The 23,528-nt window shown below is 36.0% G+C and overlaps 1 protein-coding gene across 4 annotated transcripts in view; it reads left to right on the forward strand.

Moving 5' to 3' along the window:
- Window positions 1–23,119, forward strand: part of GUCY1B1 (guanylate cyclase 1 soluble subunit beta 1) — a 48,241-nt gene extending 25,122 nt beyond the window's left edge. For 2 of the 4 annotated variants that reach the window (XM_032148586.2, XM_032148609.2), the window contains 10 exons: window positions 5,678–5,875; window positions 9,483–9,713; window positions 10,975–11,091; window positions 12,002–12,135; window positions 15,420–15,617; window positions 17,868–18,105; window positions 19,149–19,289; window positions 20,113–20,267; window positions 20,623–20,749; window positions 22,674–23,119. In XM_032148586.2, the coding sequence (XP_032004477.1) occupies window positions 5,678–5,875; window positions 9,483–9,713; window positions 10,975–11,091; window positions 12,002–12,135; window positions 15,420–15,617; window positions 17,868–18,105; window positions 19,149–19,289; window positions 20,113–20,267; window positions 20,623–20,749; window positions 22,674–22,709 (1,575 nt within the window). In that variant the 3' untranslated portion in view covers window positions 22,710–23,119. Of the gene's footprint in view, window positions 1–5,677; window positions 5,876–9,482; window positions 9,714–10,974; window positions 11,092–12,001; window positions 12,136–15,419; window positions 15,618–17,867; window positions 18,106–19,148; window positions 19,290–20,112; window positions 20,268–20,622; window positions 20,750–21,909 lie in introns of all 4 variants that reach the window. The other 2 variants (XR_004247227.2, XM_032148592.2) reach the window with 2 other exon arrangements.
- Window positions 23,120–23,528: the final 409 nt, after the last annotated feature.

Genomic DNA, 23,528 nt, shown 5'->3' on the forward strand with positions numbered 1-23,528 from the left:
ATATAGACTGGATCTTTTTTAACATGAGTTTAAAAGCAGTAGAATAAGTGAAATATTTTAACAGTTTTTCTTTAATTAAAATATTTCCTTGGAGAGGATGGTAATGATAAACTGATATAGCTTTAAAGCTGTTTCCATTTAAATAATTTTAGTGACTCTGGTACAGTTTCTTTTTAAATAGAGATTTTCAATGTTTCTTTTAGAAAAGAATCTCTATATCTTTTCAATTGGAAAGCTATTTAATTCTCAAGGAGCAGCTCCAAGAAGAAAAGGCAGGAAAAGTATTATGAAAGCATTCAATTCCTACTCCTATCTCATGCTATTTACTTTGGTGTTTCTCATCATCTAGGGTTTGATGTTCCATTTTACTTAGGTCTACTTTGTTTAAGTGTTTTATCTTCAAATTCCAAAATGACTTTTTTCTTATAAAACTTAACAAAATATTTTTTTAAATTACATGACTCTCATTAAAGAATGTCGGTGTTGGCCCTATTTTTCAGAGGTGTGAGGGATAGAAAGAAAGAAAATCCTATACCTCATCCTCCTTCATTGAAAAACAAAAAGAGGTTTGCAATGACTGATTTTAAATATTTCTTGCAGATCTAAACTGCAGTAATATTCTCAACACAGGCAACTCCCTTCTCCCCATCCACTAAAACAAGGATTCTTGGAGACTGAAAATGTTTTTCTTTAAAAGGTTCAAGGCAAGGTCTTACCCATTTCTGTGGATCCTTTAAAAAATTTAATTAGATGTCCTTGAAACAGGAAAATCAGGTAGTTGACTTCTGGGGACTTTACCTCTGTAATTATGTAAGAACTTATTTTTGGCATGCATATTACAAAAAGAAAATGTGCATTTATTTTGAAACATTCCAAGATCTTTAAAGATGTGACACTTTATTACTCAAAGGAATGATAAGTTGTCTTTTGTTTTCTAAATCTGTGAAGTGTACTATGTCTGAAACTCCAGTACAGTACCCCAGAATACCAGAACTAATTTTTCTTTTATAAATGATAAATGCAAGGTGATAAAATAAACTAGACTGACAGGAAGCAGAATTCCTGAGTAGAAAAACCACATTCATTTGCTTGTAGAAAAACAATAAAATGATATTAGAACATTAAGAAATGAAATGATGAAATTAAAACCTTTAGGTATCTCAAGATATCAAAACAGATGAATGGACCTACTCTCTATATGTTTCCTGTTTTTTGATTTTATGAAGGCCAGAAGAATGAATCAAAGCATAGCTGAGGATTACATCATTGTTTCCTGGGAATCTACTTGTGCTGCAATATAAGTGTTTACATTTTTTCAGTGTCTTTTTTACTTTCATACATATGGACATACTTCTTTGCAATCGGCCACACAGCTCTTTACTTTCTGTAAGTGCTTCTGTGGGTATATTTAGAAATAACACAGAATATCAGTTTTGATATGAAACTCTTTATTCTCCAGAATACATTGTTAGAGCAATGTGGATGAACTATCATCTTTGTTTAGATAGCATTATCAAATGTAGAAAGGGTTTTCTCTTGGCCATTGTAAGAATCTTTTTGTGGCAAAAAAAAAAAATTGCAGCCTGTATATGAGGATGACACATTTATTAGCAATATAAGTTACTTAAATGAAAATACCTTTTAATCATTAATCCCATTTCTTGTAACAGTCTGGCTGTGGTAATTACTTTAAATTTTGAAAGAGTAAAGCCAAGTAAGGAAGGTTGTAACTCAAGAAATCCCAAGAGTGTTTTTTACATTAGATGCTATCTAAAGAAAATCAATATTACATTAAGTGGTGTTCAATCTTTTATGATTCAGGAAAGCACTTTACTTGTTCAATTAATTAATAGTAAATTCAATAACACAGTAAATCTCTGGACAGTTGGTTACCGCAAAAAGACAGAAAAGGTGAACATTCTTATTTGGTGTTTTTGGTATGGTGAGGGTGCAGTGCCTATCTTTAGTGACTCAGGAAGTACTGACTTGGACGATTGTATCCACTCTCTGACTTGTCTTGGCATAAGTGGTGCCAGTAACATAAGTGGTGCAAGTCGTTATTGCCTTATGCTATCTGCTTGAGTGAATGTAGGAATGTTTTAATAATCCAGTAAAAAAGATGAGTATGAAAATGATATAAGCACACTGATACAATGATTTAGGAAATATGTAAGCATTCTGTATAGAAAAAAATATTAAAATGCCTATTTGAAGTTATTGTTTGGTTCAATTTCCCTTTTTTTTTTTTTTGAGGCAGAATCTCACTGTGTCACCCAGGCTGGAGTGCAGTGGCGAGATCTCGGCTCACTGCAACCTCCACCTCCTGGGTTCAAGCGATTCTCATGCCTCAGCCTCCCAAGCCCACCAGCCTGGTAATTTTGTTTTTTTTTTTTTTTTTTTTTTTGTTGCCCAGGCTGGAGTGCAGTGGTGAGATCTCAGCTCACTGCAAGCTCCACCTCCAGGGTTCATGACATTCTCCTGCCTCAGCCTCCCAAGTGGCTGGGACTACAGGCACCCGCCACCATACCCTGCTAATTTCCTTTTTTTTTTGCCTCTTAGTAGAGACAGAGTTTCACCATGTTAGCCAGGATGGTCTCGATCTCCTGACCTTGTGATCCGCCTGCCTTGGCCTCCCAAAGTGATGGGATTACAGGCGTGAGCCACCGCGCCCGGCCAATTTTTGTATTTTCAGTAGAGATGGGGTTTCACCATTTTGGCCAGGCTGGTCTCGAACTCCTGACCTCAAGTGATCTGCCTGCCTCGGCCTCCCAAAGTGCTGGGATTACAGGTGTGAGACAGCGTGCCCAGCCTCAATTTCTTTTTTAAGTGAGCCACAACACAGTACCTGGGCCTGACTCTATTAGAAACATTTTCTAAATGCAGCCACAAGCTCAATTTTGACTTTGTGAGAAATGCAGATAAAAATAAAACTCTCTTGGTGATTTTTTTTTTCTCACCCGATTTTCTTTCACAAAATGTTTCACAACATAAGTAGAAGTATAAGGGGTCTGGGAGGGCTATGAAGCAGTTCTCAGGTCGTCCCTTCTAAGAGAAGAGTTCTATTGAGAATGATTCATCATTGGAAGAACCTCTCATACTACTCAACCAAGTAAAACAGTTTTAGGACTCGAGTTTGTAGGTTATATATAGCTCTTCAATATTTAGTGTCTGCCATATTGGATTACTTTTACATAGCAATAGCAGCCTCTAGAGGCAATCCGGATGAACTGATGTTTTTGCTAAGAATTAGCTTGACTCAAACAGGTGTAATTGTGGGGAAGAAAACAGTAGATGCAGACAGTTCAAAAAGTCACCAGATTTATCGAGTTGAGGAGATCATTGAATCATTTATCTGGATTAGATTGTCAAACTTCATGACTTAGCTCAAATCTCATCTTCATTTTGAAGTATTTTAACTCCATTCTTTCAGTCTGAGTTGTTGGCTTCCTCGTTTGCTCATCAAAAGCCACTCTACACATCCATTTGTGATATAAACCATGAGCTGCTTAATCCTCATAATGCAGATCTGCATCCAAACATCTACCTGCCCCCCAGCCCACATGACACAGTGTATGATATATAAAGCACATACAATAACGTTATAGAGTGAATGCATGATTGAGTGGATGTGTGGAAGGGACAGAAAATTAATGCTGTAGGCACCCTGGTAGAGTATTGCTCAAATGTGGACACCCGCAGAATCATCTCATTCTCACTCTAGTTTCTTCCCAGTAATCTCACTGGATTTTTTTGTTTTTCTAAATTGACCTCTTTGAGACATGTGGAATGAGAGCCATAGTTTAATTTTGGCATATCTCCAGTACTTTCATTTAAGATATCCTCTGTTAATGCCCATGACATTTTGAAACTGTTTTGTTGTTGTTTTTTTTTTTATTTAAAAATAATCACCAGTTGTGAATAGATTACTACTTGCTTGGTGTATTTGTTTTTTATTGCTACCATAACAAATGACCACAAACTTCAGTGCTTAACACGACACAAATTTATTACCCTATGGTTTCGTAAGTTGGAAGTCCATTGCAGGTCTTATTGGACCTGCATCAGCGTGCTGTGCTGGCGGGACTGTGTTTCTTTATGTTGGCCTTTGGGGATAATTGTTTTCTTCCTCATTCAAGTATTGACAGAATTCAGTGCCATGCAGTTATAGGGCTGAGGACCCAGTTTCCTTGACTGTCAGCAGGCAGCTGCCCTCAAGTCCTGGAGACCTCTCTCCAGTCCTTCAACAGTCTCCTACATCTCAGAACCAGTAGCATGGTGTTGAATCCTTCTCATACTCCCATCTCTTTGACCTTCTGTCACTGTACCTCTCTATCTCACCATGTAGCAGGGAAAGCTTCTTGAATTTTAAGTGCACAGTCACTCATGTGACTAGGTTGGCTCACCTGGATAATCCAGGATAATCTTCCCAACTCAAGGTCCATAACCCTCATCACATCTGCAAAATCCCTTTCACCATGCGATACAACACACTCACAGGGATTAAGGCAAGGGAATCTTTCAGAGACAGTTGTTTTGCCAACCTCATCTGAAATGTGCTAAGTGCTTTATATACATGTTTGAAGTTATCTCCATTTTGCCAGAAGAAATAAAGTCTTAGAAAAATTAGGCGAATTGGCAGCCTTACTACGAAATGGCAGTCATTATTTAAACCCATGTCTACTTGATCCTAAGTCATATTGCTCTTAATTCCTATACCATGCTGTGCTGTGTGTATATCCTACTATATATGCTGTGTGTATATCCTACTATATATGTGCAGCACACACACACACACACAGACACACACACACACACACACACACACACACCAACATGTTATGAACTGAGTGTTATTTGAAAAATCATCTTGGGCCAAATAAAATGTATAGCTTACACCATTTCTTCTAGTACTCTTTACACAAATTAGTTTTGTATATTAGTAATCTGAGACTCAGGGAAACGTGGCATCTTCCAAATTCATGGCAAGGCTACAAAGAACAGAAAATATTTATTGACCAATTTATTAGTTTTCCAAGCCCTCCATTTCAAAATGTAGTTATTTCACAGATTAGCTATGAAACTCCACCTTGATGATAGCGTACTAAAGAACATGAAGAAATTACATTGCTTTAGTTTCTAAAATAGATTTTTAATTTCTAACATGTTAGAATAGTTAAATAGAAATCACAAAATAATATGCTTATGTTTTATATGCTTATAATTTGGGCATAGTTTTTTGAGTTGAAAATTAAGTTTTAGAATTGCAGTATAAACAGAAGGGAAACGTGTGAGTCCTTTGGACATTCCCTGCTGTTGATCACAACACGTATAAACAACTGCCCCAAGCTCTTGTAAATATGAGTATCTTTGCCTTAGCCCTTTACTATGTTTTTTCTGTTTTAGCCATCCTTTTTAATCCCACTTGTTTATCTTTTCTTAAAATGTGCTAACTATTCATAGCCACAGATATTTTTCTTAATTCTACTATCTTAGTTTCATTTTCTCTGTGGCACTTGCTTTCCAGATATCTCAGTGGAGTGAAGGATGTGCTACATGTGCTGCTTTGCTGATCTGCCCACCAGACTCCAATTTGACTCGTTTTCATATCTTGCTTTCCCAGAGTCTGTTGTCATTGCAAAAGCATTGTTTATTGGTCTCCCTTTCTTCTTTGCTGCAGAACCTTGATGCTCTGCACGACCACCTTGCTACCATCTACCCAGGAATGCGTGCACCTTCCTTCAGGTGCACTGACGCAGAAAAGGGCAAAGGGCTCATTTTGCACTACTACTCAGAGAGAGAAGGACTTCAGGATATTGTCATTGGAATCATCAAAACAGTGGCTCAACAAATCCATGGCACTGAAATAGACATGAAGGTAACAAACAGCAATGGAGACTTCTGAACACAGATGACATCTAAAAATATTTTAAATGACACTCTTTAAATTTACCTGCAGTTATCACTGTTAGTGCTCTTTCCTGGAAGTATATAACAGTGGAAAGACCAACAGTCTTCTATATTTGGCCTGGGAGTGCATTATACAGGATATTTTTTTCCTTCTGGCGGCAGATTTTTCTAATTATATATTGTTCAAGGCTACAAGAAATTTACTTTGCATTCCCTGTGAACACACACCAGCTGGGAAGCAGAAGGATATGTGACTGACTGAGCTGTGGGTTTCAGCATGCAAAATATCCATAATATGGATAGTCAAATTCTAAGGCATTATAAAATTATTATTTTATAGATCATTATTTCTTTGTCGATTTTTGTCTGCCCTGAAATATAGTTGGAATGACTAATTTTGTGAATGAAAGTGTTTGTTTTTGTTTTTGTTTTTAATCAAGTTAATTGGTGAAAGAAGCCAGGTCTGGTACTTTAAAAGTTGTGCTATTATTGATAATACACACTCTTAGTTTTGAGTGATAATTTCAAGGTACTGATAGGGCAACCATATAACAAAGAGAACCACTGTTTCTCTTTATCTCTGGCCCTTATAGTTTCTCCCACTCAGGCTGTTTTTTATGTGTTCAGCATATTCATACCCAAGAGTCAATTCTCAGTAGCCTTAAACTTGAGGCCAAAGTGGGGAGATAGAGACCTTTTTCCAACCTTTATTTATAGAAAACCTAATAGACAATTCTTTCTTATAGATCATAGATATGTTGTAACACACTTGGGAGGTCTAAAACCCTTAAGTGGAGTATTATCCAACATTAGAATAGTAACATTTAATTAAATTAGAAAGATATTCCACGTATTTAATCTCGTAAAGTTACGTTACAGTTCATGGTTTTCTTTCTTTCAGAAGTTGGTGTTAGTTCTTATGTGGCACTCGTTGGTGATTCCCAGGTGCATCGTTAGTTTTTCCACAACCATTAGTAATGGCAGAAACCACAATTACTTTTGCACCAACCTAATAGAAAGTAGGACTGTGTATACCATGGCATTATCAAATGCAGACATTTAAAAATTAAAGCCTTGGGTAAAGTATCACAATTCATCCATGATTGGGAAGCTCACTGGTATTCAATCAAAATAGTATATACCTCACATTTCCAATCTTTTGTTCTTGACATTAAACTAACACAGTATGGCCCGGGCACAGTGGCTCCTGCCTGTAATCCCAGCACTTTAGAAGGCCAAGGTGTGGGGATCACGAGGTCAGGAGACTGAAATCATCCTGGCTAACATGGTGAAACCCCGTCTCTACTAAAAATACAAAAAAATAGCCAGGCATGCTGGCGGGCGCCTGTAATCCCAGCTACTCGGGAGGCTGAGGCAGAAGAATCGCTTGAACCCGGGAGGCACAGGTTGCAGTGAGCCAAGATCTCGCCACTGCGCTCCAGTCTGGGTGACAGAGTGAGACTCCGTTCTCAAAAAAATAGAAAAAAATAAAGCAAAACAAAACAAAAAAAACCGAAAAAACACAGCATCTGTACTGAGTGAACCTATATGCATATTGTATGCACTGTTGGTTTTATTTTTATTTAACCAGACTGAGAAAGAGGTAGGTTCATAGAAACTTCAGAAAGAAACACAAATTAGGACACACTTGGAAACTACTATTACTGTGGTATTAGAATCTTTGGCATGGGAGATTGATGGCTTTAGCAAACTGTATGAAATTCAAGTATTTACTTAATTATATGGTTCACTTTATAAAATATTTAAATTCTCTTCTGATCATTTATTCAAGTGCTTCAATATGAACTTCTGAAATATTTGCATTTTATAAGTATATTTTGTGCATTTAATTTTTTCAAAGGCACTGTTTTGACTTCTTGAGGCATTCTCACATTAAGTTTATCAGGTCCAGAGATACTAGACAATTTGAACCACATAATTAATACTAGATCATGTCATAAAGTGATATACCAATGAGAAGTTAAAAATATGATGAGAAAAGCTATTTGTTTTGCCAGTTTGATCGAAGCAAAAAAATTGGAATTGAATAATTAATTCATAAGTTTAGGATACATATAATTCAGTTTCTCTAGTTAAATAGAAACAGAGTAGAACATCAAAAGTAGGCCTGACATTTAAGGTTGACTCTCTTGCCTTGTCTATGAGTTAGGGAAATCAACCTTAATGTGGTAAAATTTTCAAATTATATATAAGGATACTAATATTTAACCAGTATAGTAAGTTATTCTGACAGGGAGGTAGTAACATCCCAGTTTTGCTACAAAATATATCTAAAAGAATATATACAATACCATCTGTAGTTACTGTGATTTGTTTCTAAAAATCGCAGAGAATGCGACAGTGTACTCCTGAAAAAAAAAAAAGAAAAGAAAAGAAAAATGAGCAACATTTTGTTTTTATTTAGCTGTAACTGAAGAAATGTTGTCCCAGACTTTTTCCCTCCCCGTTGAGATCGAGTTTTCCCTTTGTAAGAGGGCTCATTGCTTGCAATTTCTTAACCTAAAAAGAAAAGGAAAATCTATACTTTAATAATGTATTTGCCTGTGAATAATACTTTAGAAATGTAGGATTTTTTTACATTATAGATATTAGCTCACAATTACGATTACTTCCTTGGAATGAATTCCTAGATTTGCAATTAAATCAAAGAATCCACAACATTTTAAGGAATTTTTATGCCTATTGTCAATTTATCCTTCAGAAAGATTAATCAAAATACCCCCTCATCAGTGATATTTGAGATGCCTCTTTTTCAGTACCTTACCCAATTTAATATTGTAACTTTTTTTCCTTTTTTTGAGACAGAGTCTCGCTCTGTCACCCAGGCTGGAATGCAGTGGCATGATCTCGGCTCACTACAACCTCTGCCTCCCGGGTTCAAGCAATTCTCCTGCCTCAACCTCCTGAGTAGCTGGGATTACAGGCACCTGCCACTATGCCCAGCTAATTTTTGTATTTTTAGTAGAGATGGGGTTTCACCATGTTGGCCAGGCTGGTTTCAAACTCCTGACCTCAGGTGACCTGCCGGCCTCACCCTCCCAAAGTGCTAGGATTACAGGCATGAGCCACTGCGCCTGGCCTGGTATTGTAACTTTATATATTTGCCAGTTGATGGTTACAAATGACATTGCATTTATTTTTTAATATGAATCTCTATCAATTTTATTTCCCATTGTTTTAAAATAGTATTGTAATCTTATTTGATAGTGCCAGCTTGTATGGCTTTCAGATTGTTGACTATACAAGTGTGCTTGGCTGAGAAGGCAGAGCCCACAAGTGCTTTTTTTTTCTAATTCTACCAAAGAGACCATATAGGATACTGGGGAACTGATACCAGATTTGTAATTTCACAATGACTATTCAATCTTCAAATTTTATAGATCAAAGTCCAGAAATATTTTCCTATTTTAGACATATGGAGTATTTGCATATATGTATTGAATTTTTGTAATTAATCTTCTAAATGCAGTATTCATAACTCACTTTTTATATTTAGGTATTTTTATTAAACTGAAATGAAGACAATTCATGCCATTTCCCCCTTTGATATCCAGGTTATTCAGCAAAGAAATGAAGAATGTGATCATACTCAATTTTTAATTGAAGAAAAAGAGTCAAAAGAAGAGGATTTTTATGAAGATCTTGACAGATTTGAAGAAAATGGCACCCAGGAATCACGCATCAGCCCATATACATTCTGCAAAGCTTTTCCTTTTCATATAATATTTGACCAGGACCTAGTGGTCACTCAGTGTGGCAATGCTATATACAGAGTTCTCCCCCAGGTAAAATGACAGCACACTTCCTTGGGGCCTGAGACAAAAGCCCATAGAAATACTATTGTTACAGGCAGGCATCCATTCATTTAACCCTCTGACTACGTATTAGGTAATATGCAGTTTACTGTAAGTTACACAAATTGTTTAATTTTGAACTACGTGTGTATTTGAGCATACAACAACTTTCCCTAGGACAACTATTTTTTTTATAATAATTACATACAGAAATGGTAGGAATGTTATGTAAGAATAGTATACTTGCTTCAGTGAAAAAAATGGGTAACTTTTTAGTAACAGTCACCTTTCACATGTTTATTTATTCACTGAATAAATATTCATTGGATATCTACCATCTCTAAATAACTTTAAAAATCAACTATTGATGGTGTTAAGGGAAAAGGGGAGATTTTAAAAAGCACCCACTAAAACACAAAATGATAGAGATGATCATGGATTGAGTAGAAAGAGCATCAAAGGAAGCAGTTGGGCTGATGATGAGAACCTACTGTTGACTTCTATGACAGATCCATTGGTAAAATCCTTTATGCTTACTCTTTTTTTCTTAAATACTAACTTTTGGAGTTGTATATGGCATGTGTTTAGAGATACTTTTTGCTTGTAATTAAAGAGTCTTGAAAATTCAGGATTAACCCAATCAGATCAGGTGAAATGGAAGCAGAGTAGTGTGCTGCCCTGGCTCTGGTATTGACTCCGTCTGTCCCTCACTGTATGACCTTCAACTTGTTACTTCACCTCTCTCAGCCTGTTTCTCTTTGTTCTGGCATGAGGATAGAAAGCATATGAAAAACACTTAGTTAATTGTAAGCAATCAATCAGTGTTACCTATTGTTTTCACTTTTAGCCCTCTAGATAAATATTAAGAGAGTGTTCGCTCATGTTTTTGGTATTTTAATTACATTTCAAGCCATGCACATTTAACATATCACTGTACATTTTAAAAGATAAATTTTCATTTTTTTCTTCTTCTGAAAATGCATTGTAAATTTGTGCTAGCTTACATTTCAATATTAGTCATCTGAATCCATATCAGATTTCATGTTTTTGTAACTATTTAATGTCCATTTAATCACCGAGTTGTATAGATTGAGATTTGGGTTCATAGTTCAGCTAAGTTTCCCTTGAATTATAATAATTATAATTTTTTAGTTTTAAATATAACTGAGCTGATTTAATCAGGTGATTAATATCAAAGTATAAAAACTATTTCAACTGATGAGATACTCTTTGCTCTCTATCTGCATTTTAGCTCCAGCCTGGGAATTGCAGCCTTCTGTCTGTCTTCTCACTGGTTCGTCCTCATATTGATATTAGTTTCCACGGGATCCTTTCGCACATCAATACGGTTTTTGTATTGAGAAGCAAGGTAATCAAGATATTGTTTCATTAAATGTGAGAAAGGTATCTTACAAATTAGAAGTATTCGGGGGGAAAATTATTATATTCTCTGAGAACGTATGGAGAGATAAAACCCAGACCTCAAAGGAAGATCTATTTAAAAGGCAATAACATTGATTTTTGGTTCGCCTGAGGAGCAGTGGGACTCTATCAACTGATTAAAATTAACAGAGGTAAATTTTAGAGACTGTCTTTCTGAGACGGCCTCTTGTTTCACATCAAAAAAAACAGCATCTTTTACTCCCTGTACAGCTACAGTGCCTTATTTTAGAAATCAGAACTAAAAAGGATTTTTTTTGGAACTTCACTCAAAACCACTTATTTATTCTTTCTTAAATTGTCTATTGTTCTTACTAGCACTTTTTGGGTGAATAAAAGTGATAAAATATTCACACAGTTGATAATTTAGATAGTGCTGGGATCTCACGGGTTCTGTTCTTGGGATAGATACAGCAAAAGTCAGTTTCCTAGAGTACCCATTGAATCCTTTCTGTATTCGGAACTGACTGTTTCCAGCTGCTGTACGAATACAGGGTGGGAGAATGGGGAGGCTTGGCTTATTCTTTGAGAGTCTGGTAATGTATGTTGTAACCATACTGGAAATCGGGGATAAAAAAGATTCACAAAAGCTTGAAATAATTATGCTAAGAGTAGCACAGTTACTGTCCTGAATTCAAAGGGGACGGTCACTTTTCTGCAGTGTTGCAAGGTAGCCACTAGGCTTATTAGAGATCTCTGACGGAAGGCCCTCTCCTGTTCTAATGATGCACTTATTCTGCTTTGTGGTTTGGTGGGAAATGAGATATGTGTGTCCTTGTTGCTGAATTCTTAGGTAGGGAGAAAGGCATTCGTCAATGGTTGTATCTTGCCTTTTCAAGGAAGGATTGTTGGATGTGGAGAAATTAGAATGTGAGGATGAACTGACTGGGACTGAGATCAGCTGCTTACGTCTGAAGGGTCAAATGATCTACTTACCTGAAGCAGATAGCATACTTTTTCTGTGTTCACCAAGGTAACAATTTTTAGACTAATTATAATGGCTATCAGTACCTATCTTTAGCTAACAAAGGAAGGCCACAATATTTTATTCCATTACATTTACATATTCTCTGAGGTGTAATTAGGTTGTATAGCCCTTGTTATGTATTGCTTTATAACAAGGATAATCTTATTTAATATTTGCTAATGAACTCAGAAGAAATCACATACTCTGTGTTATTTGCCATGTCTTAATATATTTGTGGAGTGTTTATGCCATTACACCATGGGACAAATAATCTGCGGTAAGCTAATTCTATACTTTTGGATCTTCAAAATAGGCATTATGTAGAAAAGCGATTTTTTAAAGCAGCTAATAGGATAGCATAATAAATACACTGGTATATTTGACACCAAAAACTTGTCTTTTCTATAGTATGTTAGCAAGAAATCTAAAGGGTCTTTTTCTGGGTTTGAACTATTTTAAATTAAAAATATTTACCTTCTCTAGGCCGGGCGCGGTGGCTCACGCTTGTAATCCCAGCACTTTGGGAGGCCGAGGTGGGCGGATCACGAGGTCAGGAGATCGAGACCACGGTGAAACCCCGTCTCTACTAAAAAATACAAAAAAAAAATTAGTTGGGCGTGGTCGCGGGCGCCTGTAGTCCCAGCTACTCGGAGAGGCTGAGGCAGGAGAATGGCGTGAACCCCGGAGGCGGAGCTTGCAGTGAGCCGAGATTGCACCACTGCACTCCAGCCTGGGCGACAGAGCAAGACTCCGTCTCAAAAAATAAAAATAAAAAAATGGTCTTAAAATTTCTGAAAAATATCATAAACTTTGTAACAACCTCCTGTTATATTATTACTATTGTATTATACATTACATAACAATAATATATAAGGCCAAATAAGAATAATATATTGGCACAGTGGCTCACACCTGTAATCCCAGCACTTTGGGAGGCCGAGGCGGGTGGATCACAAGGTCAGGAGTTTGAGATCAGCCTGGCAAACATGGTGAAATCCCGTCTCTACTAAAAATACAAAAATTAGCGAGGAGTGGTGGTGGGCACCTGTAATTCCAGCTACTAGGGAGGCTGAGGCAGAAGAGTCGCTTGAACCTGGAAGGCAGAGGTTGCAGTGAGCTGAGATCACGCCACTGCACTCCTGGGCAGCACAGCAAGACACTGTCTCAAAAAAAAATAATAATAATAACATGTAATTAACTGATAAGTATATTTAAGATTAATTAAATATTATTTAACTATAACATATAAGAATAATAGATAATATAAGGATATGGATGTCTTTTCCCTGAGAAATAAATATCATGAAAATAAAAGAAACAAAACTAAGAAACATAAACCCTTTTTAAAAAAATTAATAAGCTACATTGATCTAAAGATGTCCCATCTGCTATCAGTAAGTGTTTTCTTCTTCTGCCTCTTTACAGGTTGAGCTTAGGAGAATGTCAGCTTCTCATTAGGGGCAATTTCTATTTATGGAAAGAAAGGTTTTCTTCAGAAATAAAAGCAGAAAATTTGGAGTTTATTTGTTAATTCCCATATGCAGACTTTGGTCACCCAGTGAGAAAATTGCAGATTGTCCTATGAGACGTGCTCAGGTGTGTAGGAAGATTTGTACTCACACTACATAAACAAAAGTTCAATTAAAAGTAGTTTTACTTGTAAAATAATTCTAAGATGATTCTTTTAAATTTAGAAAAAATTTAATGGTTCATTAAAATAATGATATAGGACATTTTTAGAACCATGAGACCTTTATGATTTAAGTTTTGTAACTCAGTATGAGTATTTTTGACCATTAGTTTTTGAACTTACAATCATGTTTTTTCTCTGCTCATGGGCAGGTCTCGTATACCTTTGGCCAGTGATCTGGCCTCTTTCTAGATGTATCTTTTTCTGCAAGTGGACTTACATATCCATTTTAATGAAATTAAAAGACACCATGTATTTCATTAGTAAAATCTTTGATTCTTTTATGTTCTTACAGGTATGCTAATTTTTTGTTTTGCTTTATGAACGTTGCTTCTAAGAATATATTGCATTAATCCAAAATTCTGCAAAGTCACCCCTTTTAAAGAATTTTGAATAGGATTAATTCAAAAATCTTCAAATTATTAATCCCAGATTCTCCAAAGTCATAATTAATTTTTTTCATTTTAGAGTAATTATTATTTGGAGTGGCCAGAAGTAATGACGTTGCATTAAAAAATTCAAGCCAAAGATATAACCTTATGCCATTTTAACCAATTAGGTTTTGTTGTTGTTTTTTGAGATGGAGTCTAGCTCTGTTGCCCAGGCTGGAATGCAGTGGCATGATCTCGGCTCACTGCAGCCTGCTGCTCCTGGGTTCAAGCAATTCTCCTGCCTCAGCCTCACGAGTAGCTGGGACTACAGGCGCTAGCCACCACACCCAACTCATTTTTGTACTTTTGGTAGAGACGCGTTTCACCATGTTAGCCAGGCTGATCTTGAACTCTTGGCCTCAAGTGATCTGCCCACCTCAGCCTCCCAAAGTCCTAGGATTACAGGTGTGAGCCACTGTGCCCAGCCTCAAAGAGTACATTTTTAAAAAGCAGTTAACTTTTTACTTGTCAGATCATCACTAAAATAATAAACATTATTATGTTGTTGGAGAAATGACACAAGTTACAATGATGATGCATAAAATTCAGCAGGATTGAATAATGTTTCAAATAAATGAGAAAAATTTGTCAAAGAAAAAGAAGACATGAGAGCCAGAAGTAAGAATGACACATAGTCTTAGATACATAAATTACATGCTGAGGATGGGTCATAAACATGGTTGGGAATTTTTACTCATTGTTTCCAAAAGAGAAAAAACCAGTTACAAGATTCATAGAATACAGAAAGCGAAATAAAAGTATCTCAAAAGAAGCATTATTATTCTTGAGAAAGAGAATAAAGATAAATTTGTTTCCTCTCCTTATGATGAGAAAAAATTTGAGAATAATAAATTACAGCCTGTGTTAAATACCTCAACGTATGTTTTCTACATGATCGTTTCAATTTAGACTGATGGCACCAAAAAGTGCAACCCGGTAAAAATACATCTCAAGTTCGCTGCTTTTTGGTAGATGTTTAAATATCTAAGAGAATAAACTCTTCATTCAATTCTCCATAATCTTCATTCAATTCTCCATAATTCTATGGTCTTCAGCCTGATGTTTTGAATGGTAGGAGGTGGCAGGATCAGATTCCTTGACAGAAATCAGGATTGCATTGTCATGTATACAAGTTGAGACTGATCTTGCCTCATTTCTCCATATGACAGTGTCATGAACCTGGACGATTTGACAAGGAGAGGGCTGTATCTAAGTGACATCCCTCTGCATGATGCCACGCGCGATCTCGTTCTTTTGGGAGAACAATTTAGAGAGGAATACAAACTCACCCAAGAGCTGGAAATCCTTACTGACAGGCTACAGCTCACGTTAAGAGCCCTGGAAGATGAAAAGAAAAAGACAGACACGTAAGAATGTAACACTTGGGGCACTACTGTTACTCATAACATAATGTGACTCTACTATATTTAAGATTGAGAACCAGACTAAAAAGCCATGTGACCTGTAATAGCTCTGGTGTAGTAAATAAAATCTTTCACATTGCTTTTAAAAAGAAATTATGCTTAAGGAAATAAACCAGTCTTAATGGTAGTGGAAATATGTCTGCTATTTTTAGAAGCCAAGTTGGAATAATATAGGCCAAAATATCTTTTGGAAAATCATGAGAATAGCTCAAATTCAAATTTAGTTCAAAAATTAAAGTTTAACTATCATTTACTCATGCATTCTTTCATACAAGAGTTATATATTGACCATCTTCAGTATGCTGGGGGCTGCCACGTGCAGAGAGATACTCTGCACAATGAACTTATCATTGGCCATTACATGTTTAAAAATTTATTTTCTGAGACCTTGAATTTAGGATTAGAAAGAAATGAATCTGACAAATTGCAATATCATATGTAATGACAACAATTATATCTATAGTGACATACATTAGCAAAAATATCAAAATATAAAACATTTCTGTGAGTGGTGGATTAAATTATGAAATATTGAGCAAGGACATGAAAGATAATACTTCATTTTCAAGAAATGTATTTAAGTAAGTACATAGCATGCATACTACTTGGCCTTGCTTTCATATGCTAATTAAAAGCACATCACTGACATTTATAAGCTATTTTACCCAGGTTCTTATGTGTTGGTTTTTTAATGTTTATATAAACATTTCGTGGAGCTTCTAAGACCTTAGGACTAACGTTCAAAGTCACATGGGTTTGTAGGTTTGAGTTACTCAATATTCTGTTCTGGCTCTTTGTATTAGAAAATCATCTAGGTTTCATTTTTTTTGTATTGTGACTCAATTTGCTAATATCTACATTCATGATAAATAGATAAATAACCAGCATTATAAATAATATATCCTTTAAATTATGACATATCCAGATATTCTGTACTGAAAAAGCTCTTAATTCACTTTTTTTCCTAAATTGTCAGCCTAAGCAGAGTATTAGCTTCTCTTCCTAGACCAGGAGTCCAAAACTGGGAGTTGCTGGGAGTTAAACAGAGGCCTTGTCTTTAATAACAGTAGCTGATAAGTACTTATCACAGAACTACTTCTTTGTTTGGATTCCCCAAGGTGGGTTTCACATTCAGGAACTATTTGCACCATTTCCAGTTACTGTGCTTCAAAAATCCTTATATTATATTTTAGATTATTAGATTTAGAATTTGGTTTTTGTAGATATTTGGGTTTCAAGGTGATGTCATTAGAAACCATTTACTATTAATTTTCTTTAAAGCTAAGTAGTTCTACTGTTCATACTTACTATTCAAATATAGCTGTAATATTTCATAAAACATTCAATGTTTAAAAGTTGAAAATGAAAGACTGGAGAAATTCTACTATGACTAGGAAAAACATTGAGAGCTCAGCTCCATTTTGCATATTTAAACTTCCCACATATGCCCTTTTGCTTTAGAGCAAAAGGCAGGAAGAAAAAGGCAGGAAGGCCTCATTTGTTCCTCTTCAGTCTTCCAGTCCAGAGCTCATAGGTCTAGTTTCTGCTTCTTTCCCTCTAAATTCAGCAGCTGTCATCCTCCTCCTGTGTGCTCACAACATTTGTCCCTTAGCATGGTCCCCGATGTCACCATAGTAGTCTCAGTCGTACCTAAAGAAATATAATATTTTATTTTCCAGACCAGCTTCCACTAGTTTTATCAGTTTCTCCTATGGAGGAGTGAGGCATGAATGAGACTGAAGAGAAATTCTGCTTCTTTTAGTATTACTTACCAAAAATAGAGATGTATTTCTTATTCTAAGAGGCAAATCTGTTTCTATTATTGTGCTATTCATATCATGTTTTAGGTGCCGGTAATGACAATCTTCATACCGTGACTATCATAATAGCCAGGTCAGAATACAGGACTACAAATGAAAACTTTGATTTTCTATTACCAGTCTTTTTGTTTTGTCTGTTTGCTTGGCTTATTTTGATTTGGTTTGAACTAGTTTGGGCTGGCGGATGTCTTATATGATTAGAATGAACAAATAATTTATGTTTTCTGTAAATCCTTGCTTATAAATACGGCTAATATTTGATGCTAATTTTAGAGGATGTCCTGCTAGAATCCAGGCCTTTAAAGTACAAACGACACACTAAAGGCTTTCCCAGCATTTCTTACAGTGGCTTTCTCCTCATCCCACTGAACAGATTGCTGTATTCTGTCCTTCCTCCATCTGTTGCCAATGAGCTGCGGCACAAGCGTCCAGTGCCTGCCAAAAGATATGACAATGTGACCATCCTCTTCAGTGGCATTGTGGGCTTCAATGCTTTCTGTAGCAAGCACGCATCTGGAGAAGGGGCCATGAAGATCGTAAACCTTCTCAACGACCTCTACACCAGATTTGACACACTGACTGATTCCCGGAAAAACCCATTTGTTTATAAGGCAAGTCTTCTTTATCGCTGACTGCAGAGCTATCCAGAGGCTGGCGTTCTGAGCCTCTCCTCCAGAGGCCATGCCATCACAGCTCTCTGGCTCCAGTACTGCAGCCTTGAGTACAGTGAGCCTCCGTGTATTCACTCTTTACCATGTTCTTAAATAATTGCCTCTTGTTATAAAACCGTCTCTTCCTTGTAACCGCAATGAATGTTTCATGGAATGGGTGATTCCCTGGTTAAAATGAAATGTTCACCATCTTATTTGCACTTAGGCTAACAAATCTGGACAGGCTGTTTATCACATTTAGTATAAACATAGCATTCATTTTAGTGCTCTGCAAGAGACATTTTTACTGAGATATATAAATGCCTTGTACAGTAAAGAAGTCATGGAGCATGAGAAGGACTCAGATTTGCGTTTAGATAACATCAACTTGAAGAAGATAAACATTTATAATGCGTTTTTGCCCTTTGTTTCATTTAGAAATAAATATAATATTGGAAAAAAGAAGTCAGTGGAATATTGCTACATAAAGGCAAGAATGTTAAGTAAACCATCCCTAGGTATCTGGGGTAATATAACTACACAAGGACTATTTATTTTATAGTCATTTTCTGAGGTACACTGTAGCATGTGGTGAGCACATCATAAAAATAAATGATTAATGACCGTGATAAATCACTGAACTTCAAATGGTGGCTCTCCATGCCATCAAGCCATCACTGTTTTAGTGAGAAATGTAAAAAATTATTCTTCTGAATTATAAAGTGATCTGAGGTGAGAAATTAATAGGTTACTAAAGGAAAAATAATTCTATGTCTGTACCTGCCCATCATCAAAGACCCCAAGTGTCCGTCATGTGTGTAAATTATAAGTAATTGCAAGGTTTCATTTTGAGTGAGTTGAATATATTAGAATTTTAAGAGAATTAAAGGGGGAAGGAAGCTTAAAGTTGCTGGTAGCCTTGAAAAAATGTTTTTTATTAGGGTAATAAATGAAACAGTCTTTTCTATGCTAACCAGTGAACATCTAAATATATGTACTGTTAGGTGGAGACTGTTGGTGACAAGTATATGACAGTGAGTGGTTTACCAGAGCCATGCATTCACCATGCACGATCCATCTGCCACCTGGCCTTGGACATGATGGAAATTGCTGGCCAAGTTCAAGTAGATGGTGAATCTGTTCAGGTTAGTAAATGAAGTAGTGTAATAATGGTATGTAAACATTTTTGGATAATTGATTCATACTGTTGTCCAGAAAATCATTAACATGTATAAAGAAGGGCATCTTGACAACAAAGACTATAGTATTTCATCCAGCCCACTGTACTACATTCTTTCATAGACATGGAGATTTATCTACCTGTTTGAAATTATCTAGTCCGTTTCATGTACTGAAAGTCATGGGGATGAGAAAAAAACCTCTTGTACCTTCTAGTTTATTTTTTAAAATCTCTTTCATGTCTCATGTAAGTTACTAGATTCACATCTTTGAAATCTTCAGACTTCAAATGTTTCTCTTGAGATAGGATATTTCCCTGGGGAGACAGAGATTTCATGGAGGGCTTTTGAAGTTGTCGGTAATATGCTTGAAATTCTTATAGACATCTCTTATGATGTTATATGATGACTCTACATTATTCTGTAATATAAAGTAAGCAAAAATTCGTGTGTTACCGGAATGGAAAACCAAACACCACGTGTTCTCACTCATAAGTTGGAGCTGAACAATGAGAACATATGGACACAAGGAGGGGAACATCACACACTGGGGCCTGTTGGGAGTTTGGGGGCAAGGGGAGGGAGAGCATTAGGACAAATACCTAATACATGCAGGGCTTAAAACCTAGATAGTGGGTTGATAGGTGCAGCAAACCACCGTGGCACATATATACCTGTGTAACAAACCTGCATGTTCTGCACCTGTATGCCAGAACTTAAAGTAAAATTTAAAAAAAAAATTCATGTGTTAGTGATCAAAGTGATTGAAGCAAAGCTTTCTTTTTTGCAGATAACAATAGGGATACACACTGGAGAGGTAGTTACAGGTGTCATAGGACAGCGGATGCCTCGATACTGTCTTTTTGGAAATACTGTCAACCTCACAAGCCGAACAGAAACCACAGGAGAAAAGGGAAAAATAAATGTGTCTGAATATACATACAGGTGAGAGAAAATGTCTTGGTATTTACTGATTTGCAAAGAAAATGTGTCTTTGCATGTGGTTTAATTCTCTGAGAGATTTTGTTGCTTTAAGAGAGTTATCACCTTCACTCTTCCCCACTGCTTGTAGAATTGTTTATTTTTTATTTGAGAAGATTGTGTCATTATTTCCATTTTATGTGATTTCACATCATCTTAGGAAATCCTGATATGATCATTGTTTCTAAAGCCTTGAGTTACCTTTCAGTACAACTTCAGCATTTGTTCTTGCCATCTTGATTTATAACGTGATACATGTCACCTTCTCCATAAAACTTTTGTATACTTCTCTCTCTACTCCCCTTCCCTTGTCTTTTAGATGTCTTATGTCTCCAGAAAATTCAGATCCACAGTTCCACTTGGAGCACAGAGGCCCAGTGTCCATGAAGGGCAAAAAAGAACCAATGCAAGTTTGGTTTCTATCCAGAAAAAATACAGGAACGGAGGTATGACTAATCAAAGTGTAATTTGTGTACTTAAGACAGAGTATAAGCATGGAAAACTATAGCATAATCACTGAAAATGTATTTCATTTGAAAAGCATTCTTGCTAACAGAAATTAACTTTTAAGTAAAGCAGTGGAAATAATTGAACATTAATGAGCCAGTTACAATGATAAGTACTTTTTAGGGGATACTTTAGTGACTTTTGTCCTCTAATGAAATGAAAACCAACAGACTGGATTGAGAAGGCTGCTTTTTTTCTTGCTATTGTGGTTGTTTTGCTCTTCCTCTGAAGTCTGGCTCAAAGGTAAGTGGGCTGTGAGCGGCTCCCCTGACCCCTTTCCTCAGCTCTCTAAGTTGGCTGAGATCACCAGCATTGTTAAATAAGGGCTGTGGTTCATGGGAGGTTTCTTAACCATGAAGCTTAAGATCCTTTTAAGGGCCAGGCTATCTTTCTATGGAGTGATTGGGGAATTTTGTAAATCCTAGTCCCTCATGTGTTTCTCCTAGATAGATGAGTGATTTTTAACTTGCTGGAATCTGATTAATTCCTTAGGGAAGATTTAAGTTCTTTCTAGTACTATGATTATACTCCAGGCAGAGCCCATGTGCTAGAATGGACTTCAGAACAGTGGCACATCCAAAGTGGAATCACACCACTCATAGAGGCCTTGCACACACTAAGATCATGGCTAGCCTCTTCCTAGCCTTTTGTAAGGAGTGGCATCAGAAGCAAGTTTGATACTTTGTTACCCTGTTGATGTGTTGTTTCTTCATGGGGGATAAGACTACATGCTCATATTTCTCTTTTAGTATGTATAAATTATCTAAAAATGCTTTTAGAGCATAATAATTTCTAAAGGGAATAGAATGCCAGGGTTTGAAATATTTATCTTCTTTCACCTGGTTTAACATTAAATCATTTTCCTATGAGGTGGACATGCTTACTGATGTTCTTCTGATAACTAAACCATAATTACCTCAAACATTGGTCATCTTAGTCATGCGGTCCTGTTTTTCCCAGAATTATGGTGGGAATGATTTACAGAAACTGTAGATGTGAACATGGATCACACTCTCATAAAGAGAAAAATATATTTAATTGATATTATAAACCTCACTATCACTGTAAATCAATCCCTCTTTTCTTCTGCCTTTTTAAGGAAACAAAGCAGGATGATGACTGAATCTTGGATTATGGGGTGAAGAGGAGTACAGACTAGGTTCCAGTTTTCTTGTAACACATGCCAAGCCCAGGAGCAGTTCTTCCCTATGGATACAGATTTTCTTTTGTCCTTGTCCATTACCCCAAGCCTTTCTTCTAGGTATATCTCTCACTATCCGTTATTCAACTTTAGCTCTGCTTTTTATTATTTTTTAGGCTTTAGTATATTATCTAAAGTTTGGCTTTTGATGTGGATGATGTGAGCTTCATGTGTCTTAAAATCTACTACAAGCATTACCTAACATGGTGATCTGCAAGTAGTGGGCACCCAATAAATATTTGTTGAATTTAGTTAAATGAAACTGAACAGTATTTGGCCATGTGTATATTTATATCATGGTTTACCAAATCTGCTTAGTGCTCCATATATATGTATATGTATATTTTAATGACTATAACATGTAATAAAGTTTATATCATGTTGGTGTATATCATTATAGAAATCATTTTCTAAAGGAGTGAATTCTAAGTTTTAGGGGAAAAATGCAATTTATTTTCAGACTCCCAAAGTAAGAATTAATATATCGTGCTAAGGAAATAGTGACTATTTTAAAGTATGCTACTTCCCTTTCAGAAATATAGAATACATGTTTCTGTTATTAAAGTATTTGATTACTAATTCAAATCATGTGGCAATTATAATTCTTCTAAAATGCTATCATTTGTAACTGTATCCCCTGTATTAAATCTCATTAACCACAGGTGGCTGTTACAGAAAGCTGCATTGTTTCACACTGAGCTGTTACATTAGTTCAGGCTAAATGTTGGGAGCTCCAACCACATCCAAGAATAAATCTGGAAACACACTGCTGGGATACTCCTGTTAGAGCCCTTCTTGGTCTTGTATTCCCAGAAATGAGCTCCCTTTCCTTAGCTTAGAAGAATGTGATTATATCCAGGACATCACGTTCAGAAAACTTAGTTTGACTTCAGCATAGAATGCATTACTGTTGGAATAATTGGCCTCTAGCTCTTAAATGTCTCTGATAACTTATTAATATCTATCTTTATAAAATAGAGTGCAACTACTTTTGTGTAAAAATATTTGCCTTTAAATTTAGTATTTCATATCAGCACATCGATATATGTATAAATGTTCCATGTTAATGTGTAAAAGAATCTGTAATAAATTATTTTTTTCACTTGTCTCTATACAGTTTTTATTTCAATAAAAATGATATTAACATTAGTTATTTTATTAATGCCATTATTTTGTAAATACATTTTACAATTTTGCCTATTTGCTACCATTATAAATTTTCACTGACTCCTCATAGACAGCATATTCTTAAATGCGATATTTCTTTTTAATACCAACAAAGTGACAGGAAATAAAGACTGGACATGGAAAGGGGAAACAGTTAAATATTGAATGTCATCAGCTTACTTAAAGAGCTCTGAATCATTTAGGGATGATAGACATGTATACAAGTAATGAAAATATGTGATATTCTTAATGAAGAAATATTCAGATACAGAAATAATACTTAGAGAAAGAGTAACTTGAGAGAAAAGAGGTGAAGTGGGGATGGTTGTTATGCCTATTCTTGGGGGGAC

Source organism: Hylobates moloch, unplaced genomic scaffold (genome assembly GCF_009828535.3).
Source record: "Hylobates moloch isolate HMO894 unplaced genomic scaffold, HMol_V3 SCAFFOLD_3, whole genome shotgun sequence".
Classification (NCBI taxonomy): Eukaryota; Metazoa; Chordata; class Mammalia; order Primates; family Hylobatidae; genus Hylobates; species Hylobates moloch.